This window comes from Lepisosteus platostomus, chromosome 8, assembly GCF_059453375.1.
Source record: "Lepisosteus platostomus isolate fLepPlt1 chromosome 8, fLepPlt1.hap1, whole genome shotgun sequence".
NCBI classification, from domain to species: Eukaryota; Metazoa; Chordata; class Actinopteri; order Semionotiformes; family Lepisosteidae; genus Lepisosteus; species Lepisosteus platostomus.
In genome coordinates this window covers 57,528,609-57,554,039 of record NC_142618.1, presented here as the reverse complement: position 1 = coordinate 57,554,039, position 25,431 = coordinate 57,528,609, and the positions used below count along the sequence as shown (strand labels likewise).

The 25,431-nt window shown below is 38.2% G+C and overlaps 1 protein-coding gene across 7 annotated transcripts in view; it reads left to right on the top strand.

The window, feature by feature from the left end:
• Positions 1-9,928: 9,928 nt before the first annotated feature.
• The window catches only part of itprid1 (ITPR interacting domain containing 1), a 28,325-nt gene continuing 12,822 nt past the window's right edge, over positions 9,929-25,431 (top strand). For 3 of the 7 annotated variants that reach the window (XR_015940994.1, XM_088644006.1, XM_088644005.1), the window contains exons 1-9: positions 10,512-10,769; positions 13,443-13,592; positions 14,341-14,389; positions 16,592-16,635; positions 20,056-20,109; positions 21,940-21,991; positions 23,283-23,369; positions 23,850-24,052; positions 24,758-25,323. Coding sequence is in view for 6 of the 7 variants with exons in the window: in XM_088644006.1 (XP_088500132.1) it covers positions 13,472-13,592; positions 14,341-14,389; positions 16,592-16,635; positions 20,056-20,109; positions 21,940-21,991; positions 23,283-23,369; positions 23,850-24,052; positions 24,758-25,323 (1,176 nt within the window). In the remaining variant the exon portion in view is untranslated. Of the gene's footprint in view, positions 10,166-10,511; positions 10,770-13,442; positions 13,593-14,340; positions 14,390-16,591; positions 16,636-20,055; positions 20,110-21,939; positions 21,992-23,282; positions 23,370-23,849; positions 24,053-24,757; positions 25,324-25,431 lie in introns of those variants that run through there. The other 4 variants (XM_088644008.1, XM_088644007.1, XM_088644004.1 and 1 more) reach the window with 3 other exon arrangements.

Here is a 25,431-nt window from a genome sequence, read left to right as displayed (position 1 = left end):
CACACTTTCATAAGGAACTTGAGATCTCCAATCTTTGTGTAGAAAAGGTTCAGAAAGTGTCTAAAATAAGAAATTTGGTCAGTTCAGTTAAGGATTCATTTAATTAGAGAGGTCACCTTCAATAAAGATCCACTTTCCTGGGAGTCCCCAGGAAACACCAGGTGATTGTATCAGGGTTATGTTCTGATTTGTCTATGGAAAGATGCCAGTTTCCTAAAATTTCGATGAAACCCCCAAACCTGTCAACACTTCCTCTACTGGTATAGAATCTCACTTATCAGATTTGCGGGTCATTAAGCCTACTTTTCCTTCTGTATTTAATTACTGCAGCTATCTCTTTTGTGAAGTTTATCCTGTTTCATCCACAGTCAACATATTCAACTGATCAAACAAAATCTTACAGCTGTTGATAGCTCCTTTTGTAGAGGTGCAGACATTTTGTGTTTTACATTCGTACTTGATCAAAACCTTGACCCACCTGCTACTCACAAATTATAAACCGGCACATTTCTGTTGAGCTGAAGCAAGCTGCTTCTGGCATGCCAAGCCTGGCGCTGGTGACAGGGTATGTAGTTTATGGTTTGCAGATGGGTCAATGTTTTTATTTAATTAGAGTTTTAGACTGTCTAGTCAAAGGGGCTAAAGTCAGTTTGGATAGAGCTGCCGTGGTGCAGAATTAGGAAGCGTTGGGGAAAAAAATAACATGTGGATGCAGAACAAATAAAAAGTATTACTATCGAGGCTAGTTCCACACAGTGAAAATAGAAAGGAACAAAACAATGTAAAAGATACACCTGAAGAAGGCTCAACTGCCAAAACATTGTGGCTTTTCTTTGTTGGTGTAAAGCTGATAGACCCGTGCAGACCTATTCAGAAAGACTAGTGGCTGTAAATGCTACCAAAGGTGCAATTCAAATGTATACGTTATTTAATACTTATATTATGCACTTAAGAAACACAGAGTAAATTTTGTATTTCAGTTTTAGTCCTGTGTTTTTCTGACCTTTACTTTATCTCACCTTTAAAAGACTTCAGACCATGCCTTTAGGTTTTGAATACATTATTAAGATTAAAAATATTACATAACGTTAGTCAGATGGCTTTACAGAACAATACCTCCCAGAGTTATTTGTATTTGTGTTACGTTCAACACATATACTTTATAGGTTATCTTCCTAAAATATTTTTGCAGCTTGGTACTGTGATAAGGCACACATTTCAGTCCCTAGGTCTTTTGTGTAGATTTCACCAGCAATTTCCAAAAGTAATGTGACATTAACAACTGATACTGGATCTTTAAAGGGGTGTCACTACAAGGAAACTGACCAATATTGGACTCAGGTGACTATCTTTTACACATCAAATGATAAAGACAAGTGCTAAATCAGGATCCCAGCTGCTCTTACAAATATTATTTTATTATTTCCAATGGTATCCCGTTAAATCCTCTTCCAAATCCTCCTAATTGTTTAAACTGAAATGGCCCCCTGTCGTACAGTGGTGTAGTATGGCAATATTGCTTTGGAAGCTCTCCTGGTTCATAAACGAACAAAATCGACCTCCCCTCCAAAAAAAAAAAAAAACCTCACAAGCTCCAAAACATGTTCATAAAAACATTGTCGAGTTGCCAGTTTTTCCCTCTCACTAGCAATTGTACCCTGGTGACATCTGCATTCCTTTAATAAATTTATAATTTAAAAGCCTTTTGCACTAATAGAAGTCGTGCAGTCTAATAGCAAGTACTAATGATCCATATGAAAATGGAGTAGCTCCAGGAGTGAAAAGGAATGGAATGCAAATGACACAGCTTGCTCTCCAGTATTCAGAGCTGCTGGAATGGTTACAAACACACCGTGTTTACTCACAGTTTTCCATTGATGGAAAGGAGTGCCATGTCACAAAAAATATTCATATGGATTTCCTTTCAGTTGTTCTTTGTGTGTATTGTTGTATCTCCTTTAGAACTCTTGAATTGCAATACAATTTTTTGCGTTGTTAATTATAACGTGTTTCTTCTTAAATGCCTCTTTTTTTAATCACTCCAGGAGCTTAAAAAAAGATATACAGATTCAGAGGTAGCATAGATTCTGTATAGCACACAACTGATTATTTGATTACAAATATTTGATTATTAGATTAGTCAGTGTTTTCCCAACCCAATAATTATGTTGCTACTTCTAATTGTAGTACTGATGGCTTTACAACTACTGTAAAAGTACAACAAATATTACCACTGATAATAACAGCAGTTTTTTATTGTTTATTTAATTTCAGTTTATTGTTTTGTTTTTATGTTCTCTGCTACAAGCATCATGTTTACAGTATATCTGTTATCTTTTCAAAATAAACATTATGGTAAGACTTATTTACAGTTATTACCTTAGCTGTTTTATGTTTTGGAAATGCAATTTTTGAAATAACTCCGAATATTCCAATTTTAATGCCTAAGAAATGAAAAGAGTGGTTAAAATTGAAACATGGAGGTGTTGTGTGGTGTTATTCTCATAACCAAATTCTGGGATCAGGTTGTGGCTGTTAGGGCAGACTGCCACAACAACACATTATTTTAGCTTGCGATAAATTAAAAATTACAGTGTGATTAAAAGCATTGAAAGCTAGTATGCAAATCAAAAATATAAGTTTCCAAATGAGCTCATTAAGAATTGCTTCTTAGCGGAGTTAGTCATTTCCACAAGCTAAAGTGTTTTTTGGCTTGATCAGAGCAGTCCATCTGGTCAACATTATTTAAGTCTGTATTAGTCATGATCTAAAACTGGGAGACCATTGCACCGATTTATTTGTCCACCCTACTAACTAGCATGCTGCATTCACAGGCTGTTGTAATAATGAGTAAAATGCCATGTTCTGCCTTCAGATTCTTTTCAAAGCAATGCTGTACAGATCTGAAACAAGCATAACATATGTGCCTTTAATCTGTGTGCAATGCAAATGAGATTCTTAATGGTCTTAATATAAAGACTGAAAATAGTGGGCTTATGGCCCAGTTCTACTTAAGCAAGCAAAAACAAAACTGCTTTTGTAAAAAAATCCTCTCGCCTACGTGGCTGCTGTTTATTTCCTGTTAGTCAAGCTGGAATCAGAGGCTCAATATAGAACAAATGCAATTTAAATCTGACAACACCAAACCCTGGTAATTATTTTATTGATTGAATGGTTTAGAATCTTTTTTTTTATATTGACAAAACTAGTAGTTACAGTATTTTATCCAAAGAATATTATTAAGACGTTCATAGAACTGCAGCCAAAACACAAAATACTTGTGTTTAGTCCTCTAATGACAGCCATTTATCTATCTACCACCTTTAATGAGCATGGATATGCTGTGTAATGTCTGTACAAACCTTTCATTTTGATCATAGGGCAACAGCAGCACGTACAGTACAGCAACTCTCGACTGGGGCAGATCTCTGCAGCTGTCATGTTTCTGTAAGCCCGTAGAGAAGGCCTTTGCTTTGTTTGATGTCACAACCACGGTGGTGTCTACTGCTGAAGTTTTGCTTCTACTGTATCGCCCAGTAAATCATTCTAAACACACGCACCTGGCAAAATCTTATGGCATCTGTGCTTTAAAAGACCATGATCACTCAGCCTGCTGTGTATTCTTCTGCGTTAACAATGGTCACGGATGTTATAGATCAGTGCTTTGAAATGCTTATACTGTATGAAAAAAGGATTCAAGCTTTTGGAGTTTAACAGAGGGAAAAGAACTGCTCTGTACAGCTCTGTCTGTGTTCATCACAATGAGACTTGAGGAAGTAGGAGTCTTGAGTAAGCACTGAGCTGCCAGGATTTATTTTCTTTTTCAGAAAAATACTGTATCTGAAAAACAAATATCCCTTTCACGTTTTGTTTACTGTGGAAAAACCACCCCCCCACCCACCACCAGAATTATTATTTTTTCTAAACATTATTTTAAACAAGGAGATCCAACGTTGATACAATCTGATATGGAGACTGTAGGCTTTAAGTTTAGCGATTCCTCTTACTGTAAAGTAAAAGGGCAACCCGTACCTCCGTCGGGTGTGAGGACAAACAAAAAGACATCTGCAAGTATTAGAAGCTGGAAAATTATCAGCGGGTTGGAAGCCAGTGCTATGAAGCCCTGCTGGGTTTTAATGTAGAATGCTCATTCCAGTTTGCTTGCAACCTCATTACTTCTTCTAAGCATACGTGTACTGTAACAGTTGTGCAAGAAGTCAAACTGTGACACTTTAACCTGATGCTGTTACTTATTTAATGGAACTCATATTTAAAACACAGCTTGGGTTTTTGAAAAAAAAAGGAAAGGTACTTTGACAATTAAATGGCACGATGGGAAGTGTGTTTCCGCTGCTTCCTTCTCTAAAGATACAGGAGAGATTGGATGCAAGTTTAGAGAGTGTGACTATTTTAGGGACTGTAAATAGTTTACAAAGAGCGATCTCCCTCAGTGAGATCAATTCACAGCTTTTCGATGAAGCAATATGGTATGTACTGTAGGATATACATTTGTTTCTTGATGTTTACTCTAAAAAGTAAAGTCAATAAATCATAAAAAGTAAGTAATTAAATCATAGGTTTTTATCAAAAGGAATGACAGACTCAAGATTGCCCTTTGTTATTGAGATGCTCTCTTGGCGTTTCCAAGAGCAACAGGAATATCTTTTTTACACCCAAGGAAGTAAGAACTTAATCGAGTCTGAAAGTGGGATAGGCTAGGGCTGCTCTGACCAAGGCAGCTATTGTTTTGGAATATTATTTTAAAAGATGACAAGTTTTAGAAAAATAATTCTGAATGCTCTGGTGAAAGGTGTGGCAGGGAGATTATAGTGCAGTTTGAATTTGCTTGGCTGAACATGTTTTTTCTTTTAGCTTTTAGTGCCTCTCTTTAATTTAATTTTCACGTGCTTCTGTGTGGATTATTTAATCATATATGCTTATTTGCGTATCATACTGTAAATATCAAATAATAAGTACTAAATTCTTATTTGCAATTCATATTTACTGCAGCTGTGTTATGTATCAATGAGAACTGTATATCAAAACGTTTTTCATGTGGCGGATTTGATGTTTTTAACCTCCGAAGTTCATTGTAATATTCAAAGTTGGTCTAAAGTAAACCTTGCTCCAGGTGTTCTGAAACGATCTCTAGATTTCAAAAGCCTGTAAGACATTGTATGAGGAAGAAAAAGAGAAACACACATACTGTATGTATTTTCCATAAATAAGAGCTCTTGGTATTAGTTAACTTTATCTTGGGAAGATTAAGTAGCTTGGATAAATTAAAAAATAGATCAATTTTAGGCTTCAAGAAAGTGCTTTAAAATACACTCTATGATACTGTATAATTATACTTTAAATGAAAATTTCTCTGACAATTCAAGCATTTAAAGTCAAAGATATTTCTGATCACATTAATAGCTTGTCCATCATTATTTATTCATGTCAAGGGTTTAAGTAAAAAACATGAAGCAATCCAAGAACTTTATTTCACAGAAGATGCAGAAATGATTTTCTGGAAGTACTGTAGAATCCAAAGAATTGTGTTTGTCCAAACTGTAAAAAAAATAAAGCTTGTGAGTTTGCTGTTGTTAAAGAATTGATGTGGTCCGAAGACAGGCAGCAGAGTGGAGTGATTGCTGGGACTCTGGACTAATAACCAGAGTGATAGGGCATTTCTGTTGAACCTCGTACCCTTGATCCTTGCTCAAACTTTCACCCTCCGATGTCTAACTGTTCTCTTAACTTTTTCAAATGCGCTGTCAATTTGGATCACATTGCCATCCAAATAAATTAATCAAATAAAATGTAAACTCTCCCCCAAATAAAAAACAAAACAAAACAACAACCTCAAAACAAAGATAACTCCACTCTGATATAATACAAAGCACAAAGAGGAGCTGCCAGAAACTCATATGCAGCCGACATTAAACATATTTACAGGGACATAAGCTTTGCACAGTGCTGGGGGAAGGCGCTTAACAGTATATTTGTCAGTAACCGGATTGTTGTCATTTCAAAGACAGTGGTTGTAATGTGAAGTGTTCAGACTAACTTAATTATGGAAAGACATCCATCACGGGCCTTCTCTGAATAACCAAGATCTCAATAACAGCTCCTTGCTTGACAGACCTGGCGTTCAAGAGCAAAAGAAAAGGTTTGCCACCCAGTGGTGTCTTTTGGCCATTGCACGTGTATAATCAATTATTCCATGCTAATCTCAAAGCACTGCTCAAGCCTGTTTAAAATGATAATCCCAATAAAATATGCAGACCGGGTCCTAGTCAAAAGTCTTCCAAGTGTGCAGCAGAACAGGGGTAATTGATATTAACTCAATTTTAGTTCAAGTGGCTCAGACGCCTGCACTGGGAGAGAGAATGCTCACTCTCTAAGGTTCCCCCTTTGCTTGACATAATATGCCACAGTTTTCTGCCTACAACCATATTTGTTTGCTGCGCACACAATTTGGTCTCCTAAGCTGGTTTATGATGAGTAACATTATACAAGACTTCTGTGAAGAAAAACCTGGTTGCGGGCACAATATAACAGCTGTCGCATAATTAAATTATCAGTCGCAGGCTGCTCAAACGTTCCTGCCACGTTGAAATGTATAGTATTAGAAACAGAATTCCATTACATCCCAAATGAATCTGCCTTGGGATTTTTTTTTTAAGTAGAAAAGGCTTTAGGGGAGTGGGATGGTGGGGGTTATGGTGTAGGGTGCAGATTGAGAAACTCCACATGGATGGTGAGTGAAGCATGAAACATAAGTTTTTTTTTTTCAAACAGCAGTCTTGGTAGATCGGAACAGATCCTTCCAAATAATTTCAGACAAACCATGTAATACCGCTATGTGCGTGCTATTTGATAGGCATGTACAGCACGTGCAATGCCTGAAAAGCTTTTTGTTTTACTTTTTTCCTAAACACACTGATTTGTATGAGAGTATTTTTTTTTCAAATGACAAATACATTTAAAACAGAAAGGTTTTAAATGAATAGTCTGTCTTATTAATGTAGCAATATTCCAAATGCAGTTTAGTTGGGTAGACATAATATAAGAATGATAAACAATACTTACAATACCAGTTTATACTGTATGTGTAATAGGAGATCTTATTGTGTCTTGGTTCAGCACACACAATTTTACTTTTCTGCCCTTACTGTTTTATTTAGGTATTTGGTATTTAAATGGGGGGAAAGGTTCCATTATTCTGAAAAAAAAAGTATATATTGTGGCATAACATTAGAAGGACAAAATATATTATGCACATTGATTGTCAATAAATTGAATAATTTGGGAGTAATAATAATATCTAATAATAAACATTTTGACACTTAATGTATGTAATTATTTGCAATGGCGACAACAATGAGAAGATAATACATTGAATATTTTAAATAGTTTAAATAACAGAAGTATATTAGTTTGCATTGTGACTGAGTAGTAAATGAATAGTGACTGGGTAATAAATTCAACTGTGCTGCCAGTGAAAACGTGAAACTAGAATTAACTATACACTACACACTTACAGTAGCTCTAAATATATCTCTTGAACAGGACGATTAATGAAAACAGATTATCCCAGTCTTAATGTAAGATAAGAGCAATGGTAACATACAGTAATTTACATATTTCAAGATCAGCTATACACTGTGAAACCAAGTACTTCATAAAATCAGATAAACTAGCTCTATAATCTTATCTCAGTCCATCACAGAGCACAAAATACCCAGTCATCTCCTGTTCCACATCTGTTAAAAAAAAGAAGCCACTATGTCCACTGTTGTGAAGAGCAGTCTTCTTTGAAAGTTTTTGTTTCATTTTTCATCATGTGTGTGATTCAATTTTTCAAATGGATCTGAGGATTGGCTTCCCTTGGTGTCTTAGTGACATCTACTGCTAGAAAGATGGTATTGAAAGTGTATGGCACAAAACTCATCCTGATACTTCTTTATTCAGGTCTTTTGATCGGCTGAAGAATGGTGATTTTAAAACATGTATCCGTTGGTATTCATAAATATTAGCAATGCTAAAATGTATTACTGAAATTGAAGGTAGTCACTCAGCATACCTGCTTTAGATTGAACAAATCAAGACCACATAATCCTTTACTTTCAATTTCATCTGACAAATGTGGAGGTAAATGTGAAAATCTAAACTCTTTTGGATTAAATGAATTTCCATCTTTTGTAGTTTATGTTCAGTGTATTAGTATGACTATTACTATAACATATTATGACTTTAAGCGGTGAGCAACAGTCTGCATGTGAAAGTGTATTTAGCACATGTCAACTAAAAAAGTGTTTGTCAGTCACAATAATATTATGTGCAGATGGGGAATCGGTCTAGGAGTTATGCCTTTACTGAGTTTATGCCTATTTACATGTGTGATGTAAAAACAAAATACTTTGTGATACACTTTATTAAGGCACATGCAAAAACTGTGTCAGGTTAATGAAGCTGATAATTTGCATTGTGTTGAGAGAGTCATAAGCACAGACCAACTGATGACAGAAAGGCAAATTACAATTACAAATTGTTTTGTGCGTGGGTTGCAGAAAACGTTTAGCTTCCAATAAGAGATAGAAAGTGATTCCTCCCCCTTTAAAAACTTGCATAAAGTGTGACTTTCCAGTACCACTATGTAAATGTCTTAATGTCGGGACTTTTCTTCTAATACAGGCATAAAAAAACATTGTGCAGCTATAATTAAACTGCAGGAATTTTGATTTTATCACCTGAAAATGCAAAACCGAGAAAATGTCATATCTTTTTATGATATGTTGAGACAATATTGGACAGAAATTGAGAGACAGGCTTGAAAATATCACACCATTGATATTGAGATAACATGTTTCATGCATCTTTCTCGTCTTAAATAAAATATATGATTATGTAAATGGGTTAAGGGGTGTGTGTGAATTGCATTCTTACATTAAATTGAAAATGCTGATTTTCATCAAGTGCAGAGGTCATACACAACTTCAGCATTAAATGCAACTTTTTTTGACGTGACAACTCCTTGTTTGGTGTTTAAACTCAACGAAAACCTGCTTCTCTGTAAAGAAAACAGTAGTAGCAATTGAAAAGTGTCTCAACTTTGTTTATCTGCAGATGTGAGCCATTAGATGGATAAGTAAGATCTTCTCAATTTACCAGAACCCCAGCTAACCTGCTCATATAAACCTAATTTTTGATCCTCAGATTGTACCAGCAGTTCCAAACGGCTGAACTAGTGCATTTCTCAGACATTTAGAGGAAACACTGCCATTTTTCCCAGTGGCAGTGGGGATGTTTGTCTAGAGCCCTGGTTTAACATGCATGTGTCCTTGCTCATTTCACTTATTGTATATACAATGTCCTCCAAAGACACTGGAACAGCAAAAAAAACAGCAAAGTCAAAACTGTTATTTTTGCTTTACAGCCCAGAAAACTGTATTAATATAAGTAACAAGTGCAACGTAAGTTGTATTATGTCTTTTATTACATACATTTGATCACATTTGAACAAAAACATACTTTGTGTTCAACCCATCGAAATCAAGTGACCATACGTACAGTATATGGACTCATTCACTTTCTTTAAATTTCTCCCAATTTCAGAGAGTAAACGTTTGTATGCATTGAAGTTAACATATCTGAGACAACAACTGAATGTAGTCTGCAGCCTGTTAACCTTCGTGCTATCATTTGATAAGCCTTTGCTGCAGCTACTTTGAGTTCATGTTTATGGAGTGTTCTGGCTGGATTCATTTCTTCAGCATGAAAAATCCACACAGTCAATTGGATTGAAGCATTGGCTGTATGGTTTGGGTCTGGAAGCTTTAGAATTGATTCGGCTGATGCCATCATTAGTTACAGTATGTCATTAATAAATATGAGCCGATTTCAGAGACAGGAATTTACCGTATTCACAAGCCACGTCATAACCTCCACTGTGCTTAAAATTTGGTCAGAAGTACAAAAATGTGCCAGGAGAGCTTTGGAACAAAATATTATGTGCAGATGAGACCAAGATAAGTTTTATCAAAATACGGGAAAGTTGTACAGTAAGTGGTGGGGGAGAAAGATAGGAACTAGAGATGCTTTGAAGAGCACCACCTCATCTAGGAAGTGTTCCCTGCTCTCTGCGCTCGTTTACAAGAACCCTGAACATGTTAAGGTAAGATACACATAATTTAATAAAAATATACATGTTTTCGAAAACACCATGTTGTTTAATCGAAACCCAGCATTTAATGTATGCACGCACTTTTTCGCCTTCTTTTTTCCCATTTAATCTCAACATTGTAATATTTTCCGTGAATCAGAAATATGCCCCAACTTTTGCTCACTTCAAAAGGTGGGCGAAAATCCGTGTATGGAACACGATTTGCTGTCCCTATATAAATTACATTACATATTAAATGTATTTCAAGAATATCTTAAACGCATTTCCTCCTTTCTTCCAATAAACACGTCGCTGTTTTGCCTAAACTCAGCATTTTATTTCCTGTTATTGCATTCCCGGTTGCCTTGGGCAGGATCTCGTTACAGACATTTACAGTACAGTCCGTCTCACATGACAAGTGGGCGGACTGGCTCAAAGGCAGGAGAATTCGTGCGCTCCTGTTCGCACCGCGTGGCACGGACAAACGACGATGACGGCGGTGCGGTAGGGTAGTTCACGAGAGCTCGTGTTGGGCAGTGGTGAAAATGTCAAAATGCTTCAATTCATTTTCGTGCCCCGGGTGTGCCTTCTAACTGAGGAATTTATACCGCAATAGGTAAATAACATCCTTTAATTTTTCTGTGACTTTATATTTAAGTTTTACTTTTAAAACCACACAATTAATGAGCAGTACAGCGTAACGCACCTAATATGTTCTTAATATTGAATTGAATGGCACAAGTAGTGCACCCTCAAAAAGGTGGGTAAATATAGATATAGCAGGAGGTATAGTCCCGTGTTTACTAATCTGTCAGTCTGAAATACAGGTAGATACAGTACGTAAACTGCTGTGTTTTCACGTTTCCCTTTCTGTACATGCTTTTAGGAGATGCTTTGCATTAGTCAATATTTTATTTTCCCTTATGTATGGGTGTATGGGAATGTTTTGTACTTAAACGTTAAACTTTATATGGAGCTTTACTGTCTTATAATATGATGCAGTTTGTGTATGTGCCTGCTTCTGTTATTACTTTTAAGTGACACTGCTTGAGCCCTGATATAATCATTTATCAACTAGTTGAACTATTTGCACTTCAGTTGTAAGATATGTAAGTGCAATCGATGAATCTTGAGTTGTGATACTTAAGAAACTGTTTATGAAATGTAGTATTTTTAGAAAGCAAAATTCAAAGTAAATAGTAACAATATTTACCATTAAAATATGTAATAGCAGACATTTCTGATCAAAATCTCTTTCATATGTAAGAAAGCATGTAGAGAACTGGGATTTTTATAAGGTTTGAAAAATATAGGAAGGAAGCAAAAACATAATTGAAACATTTTAACTCCATTATTAAATGTAGATTTTTAAATTGGAAGCAACTGGGAAAGTTTGGTAAGATTTTTATTAGGCAGAGGAAAGCACAAACTGAATATTTTTTTAGTTCCTTATTTACTAATTAATGGTGGTTTGGTAGCAGATGTCTCAAATTTTAAAAATATATATGTACAGGAAAAGGATGAGGAGACATATTGTTTTCAGTATGCTAGGTAAGCTTCTGATCTTTCCATGAGTTTGTTTTTTAAAGCACACAAGGGAATTTATTATTTTATTTTTGCTAATTTAAGAAACTCTAGTCTTTCGAATGAATGATTGTGTTTTTCTTCTTCTGCTTTTATTGTTCAAATGCAGTACTTTCAATTCCAATCAGTTTAATTGTAAAATCGTGAGATAATGTGGGTTTTAAGCAGGGAACTTCTGTTCTGTGAGAATTTCACTTCATAAAAAGCATCTGTACTTTTCTTCTGAACTCATTAGATCTTGTGTATATATGTTTTTCTATTAGAATCTAGTCACCAGGATCCATTGAAGCTGTGGATCTAAATCAAGTCAGGCTTTATACGGTATAAATAAGCTCATTCCAAAACATTCCAAAATCAATAATGCTTATAAAATTAAAAAAATGGCAAAAATGTTATCTACATTACGTTGAGAAAATAGCTTTATGCCATTAAAACAGTTTTAGTACAGTACATTAATCAAATTTAATTATTTGTTATAATTTGTGATAATCCCAGTTGCTGGAATAGGCTCTGTCTTCCACAAGACCCTGAATTGCAAGAAGCAGTTAGAAAATGAATGAATGGATGGATTTATTGAATTGCACCTTATAATTAATGATACTGATATGGTAATATTATGTCTCCCATTGTATATTTCCTTGCTTAAACCCTGTGAAATTAATTTAGTCGTTACATTTACTTATCTATCATGGGGCCAGTAGTGATGTGCTATAGTAATTAATGCCGTGTCACGCATAAAACATGTGATTGCAGTGAACAACTACTGTACTTATCAGAGTGAATTTGCATTTGCTCTAGGTTGGTATTTTAAAGTAGAATGCCTCAATCCCTTCAGCGCTCCAGGAACAGAGTGCAGTCACTGGTTTTTACACAGACTGTGTAGTCAAACTCAACAATGCCTGGCTAGTATTATGCCTTAGGCGGGTTCTTAAAAATAACACTGTTTGCTCAGGTAGACTTTTTTTTAAATACAAACTTCACTGAGTGAGTGTTAAACACAGTGGCAGTGCACGGTTTGCGGATCTGCCTTTCAAACAATTGTTTATGTGTTTCAGTCCTATCAGCACAATATCTACTCCGTTGTAACATTGCGCACAGAAAATGTGTACCGGAAAAATGTTTTTAGACATAGCCTCACTTTCACAGGGTGAAAACAGTTTGTAATTAATTCACATGCTTGTGAGAACTATCTTTTTTATAAAGAAGCGTAAAAAATTGTCTGCAACATATTTAATAATGTGATAATCTGAAAGTGGAGTTTGACATCATCCATGGTCAGTGGTGGCATTCAGAGACAGCATCTGGATTATTATTTAGCCCAGGCCACATTCAGGTTGACTGATAAATACTTTTGAAGTATTTTGAAGCAAGCCATTAAATCTGCTTACACAGGAAAGTATAAGAACACATCTTTCTGAATCCCATTGCAATGAGGAATTGTGGACATGTATCTCGCTTTGTGGTAGTTGTCATTAGCACCATTAAAATTCAAAATCAAGAAGTTAAATCATCAAGAAGGAAGCTGTCTTACCTGGATTTTTTTTTTTAAGAGAGCATACTTAGCCTCTTCACAATTTTATCCCATGCATTTGCCTGAAATTATGCGTCACAATTTAGAAAAAAATGCATAAAACATACAGATGTGCCAGAACTATGCGGGAAAGCTGTGATTTTAGTAAATGACTGTTTTAAATGTCTTTTACAGAGCAATATTAAATATTAGAAGGGTGAACAATGATGTGCAGTAGAAGCAACTTTGAGAATGCAAGGCGAGCCAACTTCATGTCATCCAAGGGGCTATGGACGGAGATGGATGAGCAGGAGCTTCCTCAAATACTAACCGAAAGCAAACCTGGTAAAGTAGCAGCTGTACAGTACTGTACATGTACTGTGGGATGCTCAGTGATAGTGCTATCTTTTTGTACCTTTTATGGGTAATCCAGTTTAGAGACACACCTGCCCTTATGGTGTAGGAGTGATCTGGGCTTTTTCGATGACCATTTTTGTACGCAAAGCAAGGTGTTCTCATTTTCTGATTTTAGAGCAGATCGCAGCTTGCTCACCACTATAACTGCTGCGTTGAATATCCTTTCATAAGACACACAGGGGGCACAGAGCAGAAAGCAGATAAATCACTTAACAAGGCTTGCGGCTGTGTCACTTGTCAGCGATGGAGCTTCCATCATGTACAGTAGCAATCAAGTGGATTAGCAAAATCATTGTCCAGCAATGATCTGTGCTTCTACTGTAGCTTTGATTCGGCGCACTTTTTAGTGCCTGTAAACGCACTTTAATGAAGTAAGTCTTTGGTCAAATTAATGAATTCAGTAATAGAAAGCTCAGCTGGAATAAAAAACCAGCAGACAGTGGAGTCCAGTGGACAAGGATGAAGAAACACCACCTTACGTTTTGTCTTTGCTGAGCTAATGGGGTGCTGATACATATTTTGCTGCACATGTAGATGTGTTTGTCTGCAGATATTTTCTGTCAGTCAGAATCAGAGATTCCTGAGAAAGCACTAAACGTGAGCACTAGGATGAAATGCATTTAATCGTTCTGTATCCCTCTGCACCTCTCACACTTGGGCCCGTTTCTGTTAACAGGAGACTATAAACAAGACAGCATTCGGCAGTGGCTGATCTCTGGGCGTACGTAAGTAAGCGGTCCAAACCACAAAAAACAAAAAGCAAATGTTTCACTCTGAAAGTTTTCTAAGACTTTGTAACGCAAAATAATCTGATTCTTCAGTTCCCTTTCCTCCCAAAACGTAGCCACACAAACCCAGTACTGCCTGTACGGAAACGAACCTTGTGTATCAGAGACCATAAATGTCTGTGGGAAATAGCATAGTACTCCTTAGGCAGTGCAGTGTGAAGTGTGGGCCCTCTCCCCCTATTCCACCGGTTAGCCACTTCTGCTTCTTCATGTAAGATTGTTCTGCTTCTTCATGTAAGAGGCCGTTTTCTCCTGCTCTGAACTCTTCGGTCCCTTTCTTTCCTGGACTGGAAGTTTTTCCCAAAAAAGAGAACAAATTAGTATTTCCTCTGGGAGCAGGACCTTAACATCTGTTTGAGTCACATTAACTCCACAATTCTGTCTCCTAGTTAAAAGTAAAACATTGACTTCTGAATTTCAAAAGTTCAGCATCTCTCCTCTGAGAGCTCTGCCATAGGTCTCTTATTTTGCATTGGTCTTTCTTCAGTCACCACCTTCTGCTGTTGTTTTCTTCCTGCACTTAGTTTCTCCGCTGGCTATCTCTGATGGCTGGTGAGGAGCGTTTCTTTTTGTCTTATTTCTGTGGATCGGTTTTGAAATAGTAGAGGCTGCGTCTGCAAGGGGGATCACTGTGTGTAGAGGCAGTTTTGTCCTCCACTGAGCGCTGTCCTCCGCTGTAATGAAAACACGCTCCCAGAGGTCAGCTTTCCCAGTCTGTGCGCTACAAAATCCCGAACTTCTGTCTGGAACTTTGTGTCAACGCCCCTGCATTTCATTTCCGTGCCACGTCACACATCCACATCTACCATCTACCATCATGTTATGGAGCGTCAGGAAGAACCCTGTGCAGGTCAGTTCCGTAGACCAAGAGTGAACAAAGCCGAAGGGGCTAGACGAAAGTCGAAAGTCGGTGAGGCAAGCAGAGCAGGAGAAGGGGTTATTCGCTGAAGGTCTCAGGAGGAAGAAGAGCTCAGGAAAACAGCAGGCTGCTCAATACTGAGCAGTGAAGTGAGAGTTGAAGAGGTTGTAAATAGGTCTGGCTGTGCCCGTAACACATCATACATCGATGTCCCCCACGCTCTTCATGGTTTTCGTGTCTCCTATGCACTTTGTGCCTCTGTGCACCTCATACTGTACATCCATGTCTGTCATGAATACCTCTGTGCACTCCACATATCCCATCATACCCTATGCACACCTTACCCATATGCACTCCATACATCTGTGTGTGTCAACATTGCCATGATGCCTAGCTTGTACTGGTATATGACCTGACAGGAGTTCCTCTTCTTCAGACTGCTACATCATGCTCTCGGCAGCAGAGAAAACTGACCCCCCAGTGCTGGCTTGTCATACCCACACTCTAGGACTGGTCAAGAGTTCTCCACAGATAGGACGAGCATCACAAGGGGACCTGGAAATCTGTGCACTGGTGGCTTAGGTCTCCAGCCTGGCAGAGTTACTGGTGGGACAGCAATAGCTCCTTCTCCGTTTGGTGACCTGTGGCTTTGGTTGTCCAGCTCCTGCCCGTTATCTACAGATATAAGGTCATTGTTCCATCACGTCCGTGGCGCAGCTCTGTCATCCACGCTCTTAGTGGCCTGCGTGGTGGACCAAACGCCACAGCCATCTGCTCTGTCAACGGCAGCTGTGCACTTCAGACTCCCAGGATCTGCCATCGTGCAAGCTGGCTACTCTCTACACTTCAGTCTGTCACCTCCTCCCTCCTCTGATCAGGGGCTCCAGCCACCTCTGTGATGGACCCAGATCAAAGATCGTCCCAAGCCCTGGATATTCTTCCTCTCTTTTTGTCATTGAGGGCTCCCGCTGGCAGTGCAGGGGAATGGCGCGGTTGTATCACCAGAAGGTGCGGGAGTACTATGTGCTGTGTACTGTACCCTTTCCCACAGACGCCGTTGGCAGCTGTGACTCACAAGCCCAGCCGACTTCTTTCTTGCAGGGAATAGCCCATATGCGACGAGCGCTTTGCTCCGTCAGGGACCCAGGGTAACATCTTAAACCAGAAATTCTCTTTTGCATCTCACATAACATGAAGCATATTTTCCGGAGCTTTGATGCAAGCAAGCTGTGGTTCTTTTTTTTTTTTTTTTTTCAATTGAGCTTGGCTTCTGTTTGCAGGGAGGATGCAAATCAAGACACAGCTCAGTGCTTGGAGCAAGCAGGTAAGAGAGACTGGATGTTTTTTTTTGTATTTTTGTCTTTAAACCTAATCTGTAATTGTCAGAGTATTTAAAATCAGCCATTGACTATTTTCTTGTTACTCTTTTGAATTTCGCTGTGATTCTGCAAGGAGCTGAGAAGTATTTCCTCATAATATAATCATCTATCAGTTATTGCTTTCTCTCTCTGTACAGTACCTGTCAAGAGTGTGTGTCTGTATGCTAGATCTCGAGTTTTTTTTCCTCCGTTTTTTCATTTTTTGACCGTATATGTTTCTTTGACCAAATTGTATTCGAAGATGTCTCTTTAGATTTTGAATTTTGTTTTGTGATTCTTTTGGTTAATGACCTCTGATGGTTTATGGCTGCTGAAGGTGGGATCCAAAGAAAAGTTTCTTGCCAGACTGTCGAGGGGATATGGCTTCAAAATCATTGTTGGTGCTATCATTCCTGTAGAGAAATATGTTAGTGAACTGGGAAAAGCAGTAGGATGTAGAAAACATCAAACCGGCCTCTAGAATGAAGAAATCAGTGGTTGTATTTTTTTGAGCAGTGAAGATTTTGTTCAGAGGGGTGTCCAAGAAGAGTTTAGTTTCTGTTTTGCTTCTTGTAGTTCCAAAGATTTCAAATGTGCTGCCATTTCTGAAAAAGCGATTCATTGAAATCATGTCTTACTGTATATCTGAATTATTCCATTCGTGTTTAAGTCTCATTTTCCTAAACATGTTGTATCTTTTAGAGGACAATTACATATGTTATTAAATGATCCAGATATACATTTAAATGCCTTCTCTTTTTGGATGACTTGGAGTGACTACATTGCTTTGACAACCTCAGAGTTCATAAGATGTTTTATGGGCGGATGACAATGCTACATTGCAAACAGCTGAGATGGGGAGACAATGCTGAGGTTGAGGCAGACATAAGTGCTATAGTGAAAAGCTAGCATTGCGTGTGCTGCCCATTTGGAGGAGAGGTCTAGAAATGACAGAGAGACTACAGTATGAGATTCGGAGGAGAGAAGCAGGGAAGAAACATGGGCTGAGCTACACTGACAGTTTGTCCACCTCTAATTTAGTGGATCTGTGGAGGGTCAGTTCACACTAATGACACACAATGTACATGTGCTAAAACAGTCCTGGAAGGATTTCTTTAACTAGGCTTGAAAGGTTTTATGTAGTTTGTTTTCCCTCAAACTTGTTTCTTTGGGCAGCTATTCATCCTTCAGGTTTTTCTGACCATAGTTTAGTTAATTTAAATATGGGTATTCCTTCTCTAGGAATTCATTCTTCCCATTGGAAGAATAACGGACTGTTTCATGATTCTCATTTTTAAAGATGTTTTATGTACAGATGCAGCAAAAAATGTGCTTTTCCGTGTCTTAGACAATGGTCAGATGTTGCTGAAGTTCAAATTGTTCTTTCAACAGGATACAACAAATTCAACTTGAAGTGTTAGGTTAGCAGTGCCTTAAAAGCCAATTACAACAACACGCTGTTTCAATATCTAACATTTTAAGCACAATAGAGGTTAGTGGACTTGTTAGACACACACACGCATGGGGCTTTGGTACATTGGTAGTACACGGTACTTCATGCTTTTGAAAAAAACCTGCACAGAGGGACCTGATGTTCTGTCTGAGGACAGCAGGAGGCCAGCTGGCATACAAGCCAGGAGAGTCCAAAAGGGGACTTGTTCGCAGTGGAGGCTGTGTATGAGGCAGTGGAGACCTGGTGGTTGCGCGTGGTTCTGTCCCAGGTTCCTGAAGAGAAGAAGCTGGGACCTGGAGCACAGCTGGCACTGGAGAAAGGTTTGGAGGCAGTTGATGAACTAAACATTGGAAAAGCCCCAGGCATTGATGGACTACCTGTGGAATTTAACAGAAGCACACTGTACGATCCTATTTTGGATGGGATCTTTGGTCTGTCTTTGAAAGTGCATAAAGGACAATCTGCTGCCTCTAAGTTGCACTGTGGTGAATTTGTTGCGAAAAGAAAGGAGATTTTTTCTCATCTTGTTAGCCTTCTCTACTGGGACAATAAGATTCTGTCTGAAGCTTTGACAAATCGACTGAAATCTGTGATGAGGTTTATTATGCCGACAGAGCAAACATACTGTGTGCCTGATAGGCCGATTTTTAATTATTTTTTTAATTTTAGATATTTTAGCAGCCTCCAAGCTCTTTGAAGTTTTGACAGAGTTTACCATCTTTTTGCTGTTTTTATAATATTTGGCTTTTGTCCCCTTTTTCTGGGGAAATTTCAGCAACTTTACAATAATGTTTTTATTTAGCCAAATGGTACGCCTAGTTCTTCTGTTCACATTCAGCGGGGAGTCTGATATGGTAGCCCACTTTCAAGAGTCTTGCACTCTTTATGTAATGAGGTCCTGATAAATACATTGCATACATTGCTAACTGGCCTGTCTATTCCAAATTCCAGGACAAGTTAAGGTGGTGGCTAATGCAGATTACATTTCTGTGATTGTTGAGTGAAGTTTATATTCAGGATATAAGTCTCAGGAGGCTTTTGAGAGAGTTTCATCTGTGAAGGTAAAATGGGCTAAAAGCAGTGTTTTTTAAAAAGTGAAAAGTGGGAAAGTAGTAATCTTGTGAAACTTTCTGGAGGATTGCAGTGGAGCTGACAGGTATTTAGATACTGTTAAACTGCTGTAATCATTTGTTTCATAAAAATCTGTGTTCCGCAATCATGATTTGATCTCCTGAGAATTTCGGAGAATTGCATATTATTATTACGCTACATAGATTGATGTTAATTACATATTACATATATATTCATTTATTAACCGTCTAAAATAGAAAAAAAAATGTTCTTTTCTTTTTACTTGTATGGAACTGAAACATGCCGAACAATATCTGGCGCTGTTCCACAGCACAGAGTTAATGAGAAGTGTCTCATTGCAATCGTACATCTCCAGGCAAGGTCAAAACATTCAAAACAACATGCAAAACCCGCAAGGAAAACAAATACCCAGGAAACGTGCATTCAGGGCCATTCACTATTTTTTAAATAACTTTTAACAACCATCGTTTTTTTGTTAATACACATTTGCCTTTCTTTGGCAACATTTGAATTGATATGCATTGAAAGCATTTCTATATTGTTTTTTTATGAAGTGTTACATAGACAAAACTATGTTCTCAGATTTTTCAGGCTATTCTACTAACAGATCGACTCTGTTTGATATGTACTGTAGTTGCTGATTGATTCAAGGATCTTATCTGACACTCCCGCCACCCTGTGAGTAAAGAAGTGCTTTCTGATTGTGGTTATAAATTCACTTCCACGTTGTTTCCACTAGTGCCCTTGGATTCGTGCTTCAGTCTTCACTGTTATTTTGTGCACAGACATCTGAGGTGTCCTATCTCATATTGTGTTATGTTGTTTCTCACTATATTGGCAGGGTCTCTGAAGAGGCTTGTCAGTGCAGAGGATGACTTAATTTTGGGTGTTGAAGGTAAAAACGTTTATATATTTTTCGATATTTTTGTCCTCATGTAAAATAAAATCAGATTTTTGGAAATAATGTTGCGTTTGTTTTTTTTTATGCACAGTAAACGATATAGGTTGTGGAAAGCAGTTCTGTTTACTGAGGACAAATTAAAAGGAGATACCTCCAAAATGTTATTTTAATTTTAATGACATCTCCTTGCACAGTGTGACCTTCCTTCCAGTGCTCTTACATTGTTTCATCTGGAATTATGGAGACATCTTTCCATGTTGGGATACATACTGAATAAGGGGTTTTGACTTAAATTAGACTTTAAATTAATCAGGATTTTTTTGTTTCATTTAAAACATTATTTGTCCCATTGTGGTTTCAATATTTAATTCACTGTTTTGAACTGTATTAACAAGTTCTGGACCATAGATAAACATTTAACATGTATTCAGTATTTATTTCTGTTTATCACATTTACAATACCAAGCCTTTCTATGGTACATTCTTCACAGTAACACATTCCATGCCTGCATTTAGTGATATTGAAGAACGATGAGAGGAATGTCAGGTCTATCCAAGTCAGGATGAGCTCTACGATCATGGATTCAAGCTGGGGTCACGTCTCAGTAGCTGGTGTGTGACTGAGATTCCTCTGGCACTGGTGTGCAATGGGGTAGGGAGAGCGTCTCAGCTCTCAGAGGCACTGTGACCCCCAGAGTTCCCCTTGCGTCTGCAGGTATAGGGTGCAGTCAGTGAGGGATTGCCTTTCGCCTGCTCAGCACTGAACCTGCGGTACGAGACATGTTAACAGAAAGGTGGGTCAGAGGAGACTGTCTGCACTCCCTCATTCTCCCCTCTGTCTGGTCATGAACCTCATACAGTCCCTGCTGATCTAACCAATCAACCAAATGACTGATGTTTCCAATGTTCTGAGAAATAATCAAAAACAGAATGATAAGGGAAAGGGCTAGTGTTCGGGTTAGGCTGAGGATCATTTAGGACAACCATCTTTTGGGAAGAACCTATCCTGTGCAGGACATTATGAGAAACTTCAAAGTCATTCTGAAAGGTCACTGGTAAGTAGTGAAGAGAATTCTAGCTGTGGCAGTCTACACGAGCTGAACCCAATAAGGTTTATTAAAGGGCAGTAGCACACATTCAATCAGGACATTGCTGGGCTGCGTGAGAAGGAAAAGGGTTTTTGGGGGGGAATTTGAGCACTTGGCACCCGGGCAGCAAACAAAAGACATCTGTAAGTGGGACTGTTGATTTTGTGCTCTCCCATCATCACGAGAGGATGCATGTGCTTAAAATTGTTTAACTATCTGCCCACTCATCTGAGATGAGTATTGGCAAACATTTAGTTAAAAAAAACATATAGAAACAGATAGAAACAAACAGAAGCCATGTTTACCAAGAAAAGTGTTGTCACACTTAAGGGCATTTAATAGATGGAAGTCCATTCTAAGAACAAGAAGAGCAAGTTTAGTCTTGACACATTGAACTACCGGCATTTTTCCTTCAGTCTGCTTCAAAATCCTCGCTACTCATGGACTTTTCAGTGAGTTGGCAAAATTTGAAAAAGACGTTTGGGACACAGTAAAATCCTGAAGTAGGACGGGCTACAACCTTCCTAGAAAACCAGGCATGCACAGACATGCAGTAAAAAAAAAAACTGATAATGTTTGGAGAAATGAACAAAAACAAAAGGAAGGATCAGGAACAGTTGTGTTACAAGAGATAATGAAACAAATCAATTGAAAACAACCATAACACCAGTTCTAATTTATCAAAGATTTAATGTTGAATTAATGTTGTAGTAATATTTCTTCCTCTATTTTTCAGCGTCATTATATGGACAGAACACACCTCGCAAGACGGTACAAGAATATCTAAGGTAAACTGTCTGAAACAGTAACTAAAGTTCTGTATTGTTCTGTTCGTTTTTTCAGTTGTTAATGTTTACGAAAATTCTAAAATTATAATAATTTTCAATAAATACAATATCTTTAATGAATACTTTTGTGCAAGGCTTTATTCTTCACATGCATAAACTATGCAAATGCCAATTGACACAGGTATTAGGACTCATATATTGGAGTAGAGAGAAAAGTAAACTAAACAGACATTTAGTATGTGCAGCTGTCATTTTCTCAGTCACGAAGTCCTTTATTTTGAGTCATTCTGTTGATACTGTGAGTCACAAATGCAAAGAAACTGTTCAGTTAACAAAACAGGCAGTGATAGCAAACCATACATACTCCTTTATAATGAGCATGGTTCCACTGATACAGATTTAACATTTTAAACGTAAACATCTGATAAACTTAAGACTGGTGCAAAAGTAGAGTGCTGTATATTTCATATGCATTGGGATCATATAGTCAAAGACACCTGAAAGCTCATACAAATCAACATTGTTTGAAACGAAAGTAGTTATCTTTACTTGTGCTAACAGTCTATCAAGAGTGCAGTCATACTGGGGAAAAAAGGAACATGTCACATGTTGGTGATGGATGAAAAATATTTGCCTAGCAAATATAAAATAAACTAGGAACTGAGTGTTAGTGTAGACCTCCTTCCAGACTATCATCAGTGCATGATAATATGATTTATTCTTTTTAATTTATTGTTCTATATATATTGTAGCCAGTAAATTGAAATGTTTCTGGTGATATTTACAAAATAATGATTTTTATTTTTTAAGGTGATGGAAAATGCATGCATTCTAAAGTTTGTGTAGCTAGAATAAAAAGACAATAATAAGCAGTGTCCTGTATGTACTTCCTTAAAGGGGAAAATATGTAATTTACTTACTCTCTCAATTGCTCATTAGTTCACTTCGTTATTTATGTGATCAATTATTTATTCTGTTTTCAAGAACTGCAAAGTTGTTCTGGAGTGACTAGTGCATAATATAAAGTTTTTTTATTGATAAATCAATATTTTCAACTAAATTATTTGATGAGTTTGATGCATCTAAAACTGTATATCCCAGTTCTTTAACAACAATGAGATATATTGGCAATGTTTTGCACTTGTACCTTACAATAGGAGGATAATTATATGTCCTGCTTGTTTGATGGATGGGTAAACATGGACACAGAATGTTTTCTTTGGAATATTCATGTGGAGGTGCAGTTAAATTTGTATGTGAGAGAGCAAAAGTTCTTATGAAAATGTTTCAGATCCCTGAAGTCATCCTTAGGAAACCCTGTGCTGTCAAGGTGGAACAGTTTGGCATCCTCACATTCAGCTGCTTCAGGAATAGTAAGGTTAGAATTGTTTTTAAATTCTGCGTTCTCATTACTAAGTATTCAAAAATAACATGAGTGGTTTCAAACAAGTATAGAGTATGAGGTTTATCTAAGAGATTTCATTCTGTTTCATTCTGTTTAGACTGTCATTAAACTGAAGAAAAATTGAGCCATTTTGTAACTTTCCAATCTATGTGTGTACAGTACACCATAAAGAGACTCAACTACATTTTTATGCAGCCGCTTACTGTAGAACATGACAGTGATTTGAATGGCATAACCATTTTTTCCTCCCTGCAGAATGTGATCATAAAAACATCTTGAGTCTTTGTGGATAGAAAATGTTTCTGATTTGTGTATACTCAGTAGTGACATTTGGTTCAAATAAATTTCTTTTATCCCTCAAGCAATATTTAAATGTTTTTACAATTTATGTACTGTATATTTTAAATGTTTTTTAAATACTGTATATTTATGTCTCTATGCTTTCTGATCTAGTGTCATGGATGTGTTGGAATTTCGGCATGATGACCCGGAAGAGCTCCTGTTAGACCTGGGATTTGGCATGGAAGAGCCTGACATTTCTATTAAAATCCCAGCGCGGTTTATCAACTATGCATCGCAAGCAAGGGGCATCAATATCCAGGTCTTCCTGCAAGCACAAAAGATGCGGATGGATATAGAGAACCCTGACTTCAGAAGTGAGTAAAATAAGTGATGCACTTTTCTGACGTAGAATGTGACAATTTGGAATTTATCACTGTACATTTTTATGCAGCCTTCCTGTAAAACAGCAAAACTAATTTCCAAAGTGTTTTCACCCCAGACAGAAGTCTGATTAGTGTTCTCCTCCGTGGACAACCGCAGATCTGGTACATTTGTGAAACTCAATTTGCGAGCTGTCGCATGGATTCATTTTTTTTCTTTTTTCCTCGGAACAGTATGAATGCCACTGACACAGGTTTGCATTTTCTGATATCTGGAAGATCTGTTGTCATATGGAGATGATTAGAACAAATTTAAGAGAGATTACCTGTAACTGGCATTTTCCTCAATGAGAAGTTTTCAGAGATTATGAGTACTCTGGCCACAGAGGAATTCCCCAAGTCAAACATAATGCAATTATGGATTCACCATGTCTTTATGGGAACGTTTTGCAAGGGCTTGTATAGGGAAGTTTAGGAATGACATCTTTTCTCCTCTCCCTCTCTCTTTATGTATGTGCTTACTGGTTGTGACTTTCAGTCAGCAGTGAGGTTAACTTTTAAAGCCATCCTCCTTGTGTCACTTGCACCAGACTATAAATAAATAAGTCTCTTTTTCTTTTCAGAGCAAGTTAAGATGGCAGGCCAGGCTTTAACACGAAAGCAGGCGTGGCTAATGCATTTCTCATGCGTGGTTTTCAGTTCGCTTCCGTCAGCTGGAGGTCTTGCAGCAGGTGACCAGTGCCTTTTCCTCTCTGGTCCACAACGGGGGGGTGGCGACGCAGCCGCCGGGCCCTGTGGGCGGGGGGGCTGCTCAAGCAGGACCTCCGGACGCGAAGGACAAGAGAACAAAGGTCGGCATGCTTTTCCGGTGGGCCTCCAAAAAGACCATCAGTTTGGGACAGACCGGACGGGGGCCGTCCGGCGCCCCGGAGTCCGCAGAGCCTCCTGAAACCGCGCCGTCCCCGCGGAGGCCGGCTTTCAAGCGCGCCAGGCCGTGTCTCCCGGAAAGTGCGTCCTTGACCCCGCTGGAGGAAGAGCTCGGCCCCGCCGGTGACAAGAAGCCCATATCCTGCCCTGAGGACTTGACCGGACCGGTGAACGACACCCTGATGTCCCAGCCTCCTCCGAAAGAAAGGGAGCCAGAGCGTTCCCTGGCCTCGGAGACAGGCCACAGAGTGAGAGCGGCCAAGGAGCCTCGCTGTGGTGCTACAAGACGAAAACAGGGAGGAGACCGAGAACCTCCCGAGTCCTTTGAGATGGAGGAGGTAAGGCTTTGTTCTTTTAACAGCTCTTCTGGTGTTCGGTATCACTGAGGCAGCATTTGCTACATTAAAGAAAAAGTGTTTTGGTGTTCAAACATGCCTTTCTGTTGG